The sequence below is a fragment of the Ictalurus punctatus genome, chromosome 2 (assembly GCF_001660625.3).
Source record: "Ictalurus punctatus breed USDA103 chromosome 2, Coco_2.0, whole genome shotgun sequence".
Taxonomy (NCBI): Eukaryota; Metazoa; Chordata; class Actinopteri; order Siluriformes; family Ictaluridae; genus Ictalurus; species Ictalurus punctatus.
This window is the reverse complement of record NC_030417.2, coordinates 34,508,833-34,521,015: the sequence shown is the minus strand read 5'-3', so window position 1 is coordinate 34,521,015 and position 12,183 is coordinate 34,508,833. Positions and strand designations below refer to the sequence as shown.

Sequence of the window (12,183 nt, the reverse complement as noted above, 5' to 3'; positions counted from 1 at the left end):
AATTTGTTGGTGGAGACTCATCCATAAGCTGCTTTGGTGTGTTATGACGTAAAGAGTAAAACGCCTGGCGTGTCTTTGGAAATATATTTACTCTGGGAAACTAATCGGCGTGTAATTTTTGCTCTAATGTGGTAAGCTAAAGAGACACTGCGGTTTATCGTCTCAGAAGCTTAGAGTTAGTGCGCAGGATTCTCCTCCTTCCTGCCCTCTACATCCCTCCATCTTGTCATCTGAATCTGAGTATTAAAGAGGAATGCAGACAAACAATCCCTCCTCATAAGTCACTCTCATACCAGACATATCCTCAGATTTGAGTTCCTAAGAACATTATGAAGAGAGAAGGGATCTATGCGTATGAAAAAGAGGAGCCCTGAGGGTGTTGGTTTCTGCATTCAAGGGCCGCAACATCAAAGGAGCGAGTCTGACGCCAGTGCAGGTATCTGATGGTCATGAACAGCTTTCACTCCCACCTCTGACAGGCCTGGCTTTTTATCCGACTCTCTCGTGCACACATGCTATCTCTGCTTCATTCTTTCCTGACAGAATCACACCCACTCCATACATCTCAGCCCCCATAAGCCATGCAGCGTCAGGTCGCGATACGATAATGTGATCTTACACCACAGCACTGGGGCATTCTCAAATTTGATTGGTCAGCAGGTGTTGTTCTAATGCGATACTGTTTCTACAGTAACAGCTCATTGACTTGTATAGGGACTTGTATGGCAGATGCTCAGACATCATTTAAGACTAACAATAAAGTGATTAAAACGTGTTGTTATTTAACAAATAAAAGCGTAGGGTGAAGCTAACAGACTAGATTTTCAACAAGTGATGAGGAAAATCATGAGTTATGCCTTTGCATGTCCACAAGTCTCACCATTGCTTTTCTAAATAAAGTTAGTATCCCCGACACATCCAGATACATAATACATCCCAAGATATCGAGTAAGAGACAACCAGCAATGAACGCCCATGGCTGCAGGTGGCAGGGCCTGTTACAGCCTGATGACATCATCATCCTGCACTGGACTTTGGACTATTGGGCAAGGAGGGGATATGGGTGTAAACACTCAGGGAGCTGGGGTGTTTTTTTTGACTGCCATATGCCTTGGTCATTACAGCCAGGATGCTCAGGTTTGACACCATAAGCCCAAGCTCCAGGCAGTTTGACCCCAATAAACATAATGAAAGGAACCACAAGCATTTCAGGGTATTTTACACCAAATAATGTTAAGCAGATGCAACAGGGACAAACCAAGCAGGCCAATACTAACACATGTCAGTGTTATACCCTAGCTTTTACAATTTCTTTAACAGCATGTAAACTAGGGATGTAACCAAATACGACTATATTATTCGGATTGAAGAGATACTGTTGTGTGTAATGTTCTAAACACATACATATGGGGAGCATGGTGGCTCTTAGTGGTTAGCACGCTTGCCTCGCACCTCTGGGAAGGGGGTTTGAATCCTGCCTCTCCCCCGTGTGTGGAGTTTGCATGTTTTCCCCTGTGCCTACAACACGCATTTCTAAATTGTTCACAGTATGTGAATGTGTCTGTGAAGTGTTGGCAACCCTGTCCAGGATGTCCCCCACCTGCACCCCGAGTTCCCTGGGATAGACTCCAGGCTCCCGAATGACCTTGTGTAGGGGAAAATGGATGGATGGGTGTATACATAGCACACTATTTGTTTTTTTATAGGGTTTTTTTTTTTTTCAGAAAGCTGCCAGAAAGCTTCAGGTTGAGACTAGAGGTGTGCATCAGGACTACGACCACACAGTTTGTACTTTAATGCGGAGCTTGAAGGACACAAGAATGAATCTGGCCAGGTTGCCAGGTCAAAATCCCCCCGAATTACATCTCAAAAAAAATAAACACAGCATTTCTGATTTGCAGCATGTGCGATACGCGGATGTTATCCACTCCAGAAATGCCTTTTCCCTCTTCCAGTGATTGCAATATATCTTAAAACAGAAATTGTTCTGGATATTGTAGTTACACTGTCTGCACTTATATTTTCCCTGTGTTTGCCATAGCCAATGTTTTTGGAAAGCGGACTTGCAACTTTGTTCGCCAGCAAGTTTGTTCCCAAAACAAAGTCTAATGTGGCTGTAGTTGTTTGCTCCAGTATCCCGACCTAAACACTGCTTTACTAAGCTTCAAAATAAACCATATCCACCATAGCTCTGTACCACTGCACACATGGACCACATGCTGTTCACACTGAATTGTGCGTATTATAGGCATTATAATGAAATGCTGCTTAAAAGGACCCCATGTTGACTCACAGCAGCACTACTGAACTGTATCAAAGCCAAAACCTAAAGCTAACCTGCCAAAGATGGCTATTATTGTCAGCCGTAAACAACAGTTCCAAGATTTTGGAAACACGTTGTTGTTTTGTAAGCTTGCTTACTCAGTCACATTAGATGGAAGATTTGCCAGAAAGTTCCACAGTCCGTCTTGATCAGGAGGTGAATAAAGCGGTCTTTTGCAAATCGCTATTTGTTGTTAGAATTTACGAAAGAAAATTACTCTCTTTTTTTTTCCAGGTGTCATGTTGTTTATTTTCTTTTCTTTTTGTGTTTCTAGGACAAGGTCCGGTCTAGCCCATGCCCATGACTAGTTTAAATCCAAATATGAATACAGATACAAATATTTGGATTACTAAACAAACACAGCCACGAATACAGACTGTGGCACTGTTACTCCCTGAATGTAAATATATTCATCAAGCCTATTATTTAGTAACTATAAATTATAAAAGTGAGGAATATAAATCTGGACCCGCTGACAGGGACTGGGAGTTTATAAGGGTACTATCAAAGTCTGAAATTTCTCTGATTTACTGTATGCATTGATGACTACTTAAATACGTATGCTATACAAGACAGACCAAGTCATATCAATTAACAGTGAATATCATTTGACAAGGTGCATTCGACCACAAATTCCTACTGTTTATTAAGGGTATAATTGTATTTCCAGATGATATGGTCTATGTTATATTGGTTCTTTTACACTGAGAGTGATTTTGTTATTGATTCGGATATGCACGCAACAGAATATAAGATTTTAACTTAAAAGTTTTCTAAATTAGCTGAATTATCCTGACGTTTAACAGCTATTTATATCTCTTTCTCCCTCAGTTCATCCTAATAGGTCTCTTTATTTGCTTCATATTTCATCTAACAGATGGCCCCCAGGAAGAGCACTTGTTCAGTGGGACCCGGAAGACTGACATACACACACACACACCCACACACACACACTGTCATATCCTATTAAAGCATGGCCAGCACATGGCTAGCAATTAGGGAGGCGGATTTACTGTCAGTAATCCAATAGAACAGAAAAGGGAGCTAGAAAGGGAATAACTCTAAGAGTCCTACAGAGAAAGAGAGAGAGAGAGAGAGAGAGAGAGAGAGAGAAGGGGGAGGGGGGAGCATTGAGGACCAGAAACAAACGATGAAGAAATACACCAACAATACGCCTTATTAATAAACACCTAACCACTAAGAGAGACAAATGAAACTGATTAAACAAATAAAACATGTCACTGTCCGCTACTTGGCTAATTGACAGTTTCGGTTGATATTTATACGTGAGTGAAAGAAAAAGGCAGTGGATGGAAAGAGCTTTACGGAAACAAAGCACCATTAACCTACAGGAACACAGATTAGTGTTAACACACCAACACACACCAACAATCCTCTTAGCACAAAATCTCTCTACACAACACACACACACACACACACAAGTGTGCACATCTTCGTCTCCTCTGAGTCTGAGACAGTTTTCACGATTAGTTTGTTTGCTGCTCTGGAGTTTGACTCTTATGACATTGTGTGCTTTAGTTTCATTTCGGTTTCATTTGTTGGGTCACTTGGTTTCGAGTTCTCCAAACTGTCTGTATACCTGGACGTTCCTTGATTGGTCAGGATTGTGGTTTGTCGGGTCGCAAAGGTTGTTTTAAGCTCTGCAAGTCATGCGTTTTAATTAGAAAAATGATATAATATTATGATTGTAGGGGGGCACGGTGGCTTAATGGTTAGCGCTTTTGCTTTGCACCTTCAGGTTTGGGGGTTTGAATCCCGCCTCCTCCCGGCGTGTGAAGAGCTCGCATGTTCTCCCCATGCTTCGGGGGTTTCCTCCAGGTACTCCAATTTCCTCTCCAAGTCCAAAGACATGCATTTTAGGATGATTGACATTTCCAAAATTTTCCATAGTGTGCGATTGTGCTCTGCGGTGGGTTGGCACCCGGTCCAGGGTGTCCCCTGCCTTGTGCCCCAAGTTCCCTGGGATAGGCTCCAGGCTCCTTACTACCGCGTAGGATAAGCAGCATGGAAAATGCATGGCAGTTAATAATTTTCCAATATTTTACATAGATTATAACCAATAAACCATTTTGTCTGATAACATTCATTCATTACTCAAAAATCTTGGGAATTTTGGGCATGAGGCACATCTGGCACATTTATTTCTGTTGTGGATGAGTGAATGAGCGAGTGAGTCCAGCAGTTCTTGTGTTATCTCTTCCTCCTATATGGCACATCCTCACGCTCCTTCATCAGCAAATAAGACACCTTGGCTAACAAAAATGTTGTAATATTTTTTCTCACAATCTCTCCAGTTTGCAGTTGCTCCCTCACTCCTCCCTCGCATACCTCCTATCCTGCTCACATTCATATCTCTGTCTTCCCTCTCACGCTCAATGTCTCACACTTCCACCCTTTTAACCCCCTGAGACTCTCCTCTCATCCCTCACTCTTCTGTCCATGGCTCTCCTCGTATCCTCTACAGGAGGAATGTGTGGTGCCAGACAGAAGTCTGTTTCAGCCTCAGGGCTGTTCCATTGTTCTTTCTTTCAAGTTTATGACTGCTACTTTTTCCTCTTTTCCTCATACAATCCCTTATAGAACACTTTATTAGAAGCAAAATCACCCACTGAGGCAAGCAAGACCAGTATATGCCACGTTAACCTGTCTTGACTGGGTCACCATCCTGTATAATGAGTCTTTATTGGTCATGTATACATTACAGCATAGTGAAATTCTTTTCTTCGCATACCCCAGCATGTCAGGAGGTTGGGGTCAGAGCGCAGGGTCAGCCGTGATACAGCACCCCTGGAGCAGAGAGGGTTAAGGGCCTTGCTCTTAACAGTGGCAGCGCTGGGGCTCAAACCCCTGACCCTGATCAGTAACCCAGAGCCTTAACCGCTAAGCCACCACTGTATGAGAAGTCAAAATTTCCTGTTAGAGGGTGACTCAATGTAAAAAATGCCTTGGAACATTCAACTCATGACAGCTGTGTATATATATATACAAACACGCATGTACACACACACACACATACGCACGCACACACACACACACACACACACACACACGATATATGTGTTACACCTGGTGTATAAAGCAGGTCTGATCTATTAAAGAAAGAGTTATGCAAAAAAGGGAACTTGACCCACTTTTAGGTAACATGAACCTGATTATAGACCGATCACGCACGTGTCTGGAAAGATCACACCATATTGTGACATAACTGACATCACCAAATTGCTGGTTTCTTCTTTTGTGATATTTTTCAGGCCATTACCACAGACTCTTTCAGTTGTTGTTTGTTTCAGGGCGTTTCTCCCTTCAGTGTCCTCTTGAAGAGCTGAAATACTGCTCACCTGGGTTAAGGTCTGGCGATTGACTTGGCCAGTCTAAAATTTTCCATTCCCAACCCCCCACCAAATTCATTTGGATACATCTCTCTGTAAATCGGTAGACAAAATTCTGCTGCTCCCGTCATGAGTTCAATCAGAACCAGAAAACCGTGTTCCATTACTTTTGCTCGCCTACAAATTGGGTGGTCTGATTCAAAATGTGCTACGTTCCTAAGCTGTTTAACACGTCTACATATATTTAAATACCAGGAAATAAAAGCTGAAATTCTAAACTCTCTTCTCATGTTCATCTTTTGATCTCAAACCCAAATGTTTTCAGTCTACAGCAAAAAAAAACAACAACAACAACAAAAAACAAACAAACAAATTGGCCTTGCCGTTCCAATAGTTTCAGATGGGACTGTATGTGTTATGGTCATGTATGTAGAACTTTCGTCGTCGTGACACTGCATACATCTTGAACACACTCCCATCTCTGTGATTTATTACTAATTACTACAACATTACTTAACAGATATACCCCATCCTAATGAGTACTATAGACGTCCACTGTTGTTAGTAATAACAGTGCAAAATGAAACAAGCAAACTCTGGACGCTAAACAAGTCTTGATTTGTCATGTACATTGAGTGGAAAATTGTGTAAATGTGTAATTGTCTACATTTTTGGGTCGACTACTTCCTTAAAAATCTGCTTAACCAGAACAGGTCATCCAGTTTCTCTGAAATAACAATAACCAGTTCATTACATCCTGAAGAAACAATGAATCTGCTCATGAGACTGCAGTTTTGTCATACAGTTACCTGTATAGACTTTCCCAGCAGCAGTCCAGGAGCAGCAGAGCTGCACCATCAATGTTTACACTGGTGAATTTCCAAGAATCCGAAACAAACCAGAGAGTTTCATCAACAAAGCACTGAGTCATACATCAATGCCTCACTGAACATCTCAGTGCCTTAAGGGTGACACTATGACTCAGGAAGGACTAAGCACCAAGCATGATATTTAGAGTTATGCAGAAGTACAAGCAACATCTGAATCACGTTTGCTAAGAAATGTTTCACTAAACAAAGCTTTTCACTGACATCCAACTGTGCACCAAACCCTTCGACAAGGGACTAATCACATGATTCATAAATCACATGACATGAATTTTACACATTACATTTTCCATACATTTAGTGCATCATCACATGTAGTGTACGTTTGTATTTTTTGACACGGGTCAATTATTTTCATGTGATTTTTCAGATTCGTAGGATTCATTTACATGTAAATGAATCACATGATTCATTTTGATTCGCTTAGTTCGTGATTTTTTTTTTTTTTTTTTTTAACACAAGCGGTTTATTTTCACGACGTGATATTTTTGTAGCACGTGCCGTTTTATTTATCCCGTCATTCAGACGTCACATGTTCACTTGTGTCCAAATCTGCAATTTCAAGCTATAACATTTTGAAACGAACTTTCACGTGATTTTTTTTCCCTCTTCTTCCTCCACATATAGCCCAAATAATCATATGAAACGTATGCCATTTTTCCGGAGGAGAAGACTGTCAGAAAAAATAGGAAATCTGCTTGTAGTACATGTAAAATTACAATTTGCATGAGTTCTGCTTTTTATTACACTGACACTTATATTAACCCTATAAACCAAGGTAAATTTTACACATTCTCCTTTTATTTTCACTGTACTCAGTGAATGATTCATAGTAGTTACTGAATGAAATGCTTTTACAAGGAACGATTCCAAACTCCAGCGTGTTTAGAATAAACCAACAACGTTCATGTTTCAGGAAATAATTCATCAGAACCATGTAGAACCACTTAAAAAGGCTAAGGACCTTTAGCTATCCAAAGAACACTTATTTAAAAAAAAAAAAAAAAAAAAAACTCCTTTCCCTAAATGTTTTGCAACAACACTGTAATAATGACCTTTATTTGAGTCATACCGTATAATTAAAAAGGATCATGATTAATTATTATTATTACCATGGCCACTCTCAGGTCCAAATCCTTCTCCTAAACCTGTATTTCTCAATACTGCCCGTTTAATTCCTCCCACACTAAACATTTTCAGTGCGTTCACTCTAACTGAATTGAGTCAGGTGCGTTAGACCAGACAAACAAACAAACAAACAAACAAACAGACAGACAAAATCCTGTCTAAATAAGTGATAGAAGAATTGATGTATTGTAAGAGAATATAACACAAGGACTGATGTAAAGGATTGAACAAAGTGTCTGATCAATGCTATACGATTTCTTTCAGGTCTGGGGGAAATTAGTATAATTATCATACTTAGCTATTTACTATAATTAATATCTTGTTTGATAAATGTACTATGAAGTATTGCCAGATCAAGTAAAAGAAGGAAAGATTTTTGGAATTTTTGGTTAAGAGAATTATTTTCAGCCATTTCCCCCCCATTAAATAGCCTATATAAGGTGCTACTGAAATCATCCCTGTCCAGGGTGTCCCCTATCTTGTGCCCCATGCCTCCTGAGATAGGCTCCAGGTTCCCCGCGCTCCAGTAAGGATAAGCGGTGTAGAAAAAGAAAACAAATGGCCACTGAAATCATAGAAAAGCATGAGATTTATTCAGGGCCACATGGAAGTTCATTACTACCTGCACATATAATGGGAGGAAAAAAAAAAATCAATAAATAAAGGCACTACTCAAAAGCAGAGGTCATGAAGGATGACTATCAGCTTCACTTTTAGACAAAAGTTCAAACTAGGACCTATAAAGGTTCTTCTGTTTTGCGCACAGGAATTAATCAGGGTTAGAATCTACAAGAAGAGACTCTCTGAGACTGTCCATGGTCCTTAAAACCCCATGTCAACGTGTCAAATGTTGTTGTTATTGTTTTTTTGTTTTTTTTCACCCCTCAGTGTATCTACCAGTAGGCCTAAAAATAAATAAAATCCCGTTACCTGATGTCACGCAAAGCGCCAGGACAAGTTGGCGCAGGAAAGCCTGGGTACGCCGCTCAAGTCGCACCATTGCGCTAAGTCTCAGCTTGGAAAATGGAGAAAGAAACAACTTATAAAGAAATCACAAGTAGATTTGAAGATGAAAGCCGTGTGAGCTTGTGATCCTGTGGAAGGACAGTGATGACTGAGCAGTTCCGCTACAGGTGCCTTTTCCAGAGCGCGTTAAAGTCCTCGCCCCTCCTCAGCGCAGAACGGTCACTGCGGTTACGCCCCAAACCGCACACCACCCCGTGAATGTCACTCTAAAGTGCATGCTGAAATGTTACCTGAAACCGTATCCTAAGTCGCCTTCGATTGAGTGCGCTTGTGTGCGGATTGGGACGGAGCCACAGAGACGCGCGTGATTCTTCCTGCCGTTAATTTGGACTGTTTAGATTGCTCACAGTGATCCAAATGTTTTTGTTGTTGTTGTTGTTGTTGTTGTTGTTGTTGTTTTTACATTTTGCCACACAAATACGAACTTTTAGACAAGAAACAAGAAAAGGAACTAAAGGCTGTTCAAATGTATGATGCGTTATGAATGTCACATCATTTCTTCAAATAAATCTATATAGATTGATCTCTGTCATGTGCCATTTCCTGTTTCAGTACTTGGAGCAGGCATCCATCTATTTTCCATACCGTTTATCCTACACAGGGTCGCAGGGGAGCCTGGAGAGTATTCTAGGGCAGGGGTTCCCAAACTTTTCCAGGGCAAGGCCCCCCCAAATGGCATTAACATTTGACCGAGGCCCCCCTTTTGTAAGATGTCTTTAAAACACATTAAATATACAGACTTCTGATTATATCCCCCTTTTTATCATTATTAATAATTACATCTTACATCTTTAAATTACATTACATTAGGAATTGATTGTGTGTGTGTGTGTGTGTGTGTGTGTGTGGTTGTCTGAGAGTGAGAATATATTTTTCACACCAAATTGTTGAGGTCCCCCGGGCGCCCCCTGGCGGCCCCCCACTTTGAAAACCCCTGTTCTAGGGAACTTGGGACAGAATGTGCCAACCCATCGCAGGGCACAATCGCACACATACTCACACACTACGGATCATTTGGAAATACCAATCAGCCTACATGTATTTGGACTGGGGGGGGGTCGAAACCGGTGTAGCTGGAGGAAACCTCTAAAGCACAGGGAGAACATGCAAACTCCACACACAACCACTGAACCCCCCAACCACTAGAGGTGCATGGCTTTATGTTGAGATTTATGTTGAATTAAAATAATAATAATAATAATAATAATAATAATAATAATAATAATAATAATATAATAATAATAATAAAAGGCCTACTGTTAAGTGAATGGAGAATGTGTATTTCGAAGAAAGATTGAAGAAGTGTCCCAATTGGAAGTCACTCACTTCTGGTTTATATGTCATAAGAGTTACTTCTTCCAACCATCCATCCATCTTCTATACCACTTATCCTTTATTCAGGGTCACAGCAAACCTGGTCCAATCCCAGGGAGCATCGGGCACAAGGCAGGGTACACCCTGGAAAGGGTGCCAATCTATCACAGGGCACAATCACATACACACTCACACACCCATTCATACACTACAGACACTTTGACATGCCAATCAGCCTACCATGCATGTCTTTGGACTGGGGGAGGAAACCCCCACAGCACAGGGAGAACATGAAAACTCTGCACACACAGGGCTACGGTGGGAATTGAACCCCAGACCCTGGAGGTGTGATGCGAACGTGCTAACCACTAAGCCACTGTGCGCCCCGGAGTTACTTCTTTTCCCTTTTAAATGCATATTTTTTGTGTTCTAAGCTTAATTTATTAAAGCCCAACTTTACTTATTTGACTAATTAGCTTCTTATATGCACTGTAAAACCGGATAAGTTCATTTAACTCAAAAAATTTGACGAAACTAATTACCTCAAAATTTTTAAGTTGATAAATCAATTTCTTTAAGCCAAATACACTTAAATAAAACAAAATTGTAACTCAAACTTTGTAATTTAAAGTAAATTCGTATTATATTTAAGTGCATTTGGCTTAAAGAAATTGATTTATCAACATAAAAATTTTGAGGTAATTAGTTTCTTCAAATTTTTTGAGTTAAATGAACTTATCTGGTTTTACAGTGTGGTGGCACACTGGGTAGCAATGCCACCTCGCAGCTCCAGGGTCCCCGGTTCAATCTTGAGCTCTGGTTACTGTGTGTGGTTTCAAATGTTCTGCCCGTGTCCTTGAGTGTTTCGTCTTCGGTTTCCTGCCACCTCCCAACAAACACGCAGTAGGTGGATTAGGTTAGATAAATTGCCCCTAGGTGTGAAACTGTGTGAATGTGTACGTGTATGTCATCCCGGTGTATTCCCAACTCACGCCCAGTGTTCCGAGAAAAGTCTCTGGCTCCACCCTGACCAGGATAAAGCAGGGTGAGTGAGTCTTACTAGTATGAATACACTCTCTGATAAATTTCCGGTTAATTATAAAATAAAGAACTATTGGAAAGTTCATTATTATCTGCACAATTTTTATTCAGTGGTAACCTTCATCACAGTACCACTCCTACACTCACAATGATATAAAATATCTTTCTTTCTTACCCTACAACAGTGCTTCCCTTTCAGAAAAGGTTCAAACAGAACCCATATGAAAAACTAATTGCCCCCTTAAACTTAAAATCTGGTTGTGCCACCTTTAGCAGCAATAACTGAAACCAAACGCTTCTGATAACTGGAGTTCAGTCTTTCACTTACTTCTAGAACTAAGACTTACTCCCATGATCTCCTATGTAGAGATCATTCTATTCTCCTTGATAGACTAGAAAACGTTGTTGGCGTTAAGGGAACGGTCCTCTCCTGGCTCAGGTCTTATTTGACTGATCGTTATCAGTTCGTAGATGTAAATGGAGACTTCTCCACGCATACCGAGGTTAAATTTGGAGTTCCACAAGGTTCTGTTTTAGGCCCACTGCTTTTTACTTTATATATATGATATTTCTAGGTCAAATTATTCGTAAACATGGAATTATCTTCCACTGTTATGCTGATGATACACAACTGTATGTTTCAGCGAAGCCAGACAACAGACAGCAGCTTAATAAAGTTGAGGATTGTGTAAAAGACATAGACGTTGGATGCTTATTAACTTCCTCTCACTTAATTCTGATAAGACAGAAGTATTTGTACTAGGACCACGTGTAGCTAGAAGTAAGCTAACAGTAACTCTGGATGGACTTTCCATTTCATCATGTGCAGCAGTAAAAGACCTTGGTGTGATTATTGTCTCCAGTTTTTTATTTGACACTTATGTAGATAATATTACTAGGATAGCCTTCTTTCATCTCAGAAATATTGCTATGATAAGAAATATGATGTCACTACATAATGCAGAAAAATTAGTTCATGCTTTTTCACCTCTAGGTTGGATTATTGTAATGCCTGGATGTCTGGATGTTCCAGTTAGTCCAGAATGCAGCTGCTAGAGTCCTAACTAGAACCAGAAAGTATGACCACATCACCCCGATCTTATCCACACTGCAC

General features: G+C 40.5%; 1 protein-coding gene across 3 annotated transcripts in view; it reads right to left on the bottom strand.

The window, feature by feature from the left end:
• Window positions 1–8,833, bottom strand: part of si:ch211-198m17.1 (mucin-3A) — a 45,181-nt gene extending 36,348 nt beyond the window's left edge. The window contains exon 1 of one of the 3 annotated variants that reach the window (XM_017493998.3): window positions 8,619–8,833. In XM_017493998.3, the coding sequence (XP_017349487.2) occupies window positions 8,619–8,688 (70 nt within the window). In that variant the 5' untranslated portion in view covers window positions 8,689–8,833. The remainder of the gene's footprint in view (window positions 1–8,618) is intronic. The other 2 variants (XM_017494016.3, XM_017494024.3) reach the window with 2 other exon arrangements.
• Between the last annotated feature and the right edge of the window lie 3,350 nt (window positions 8,834–12,183).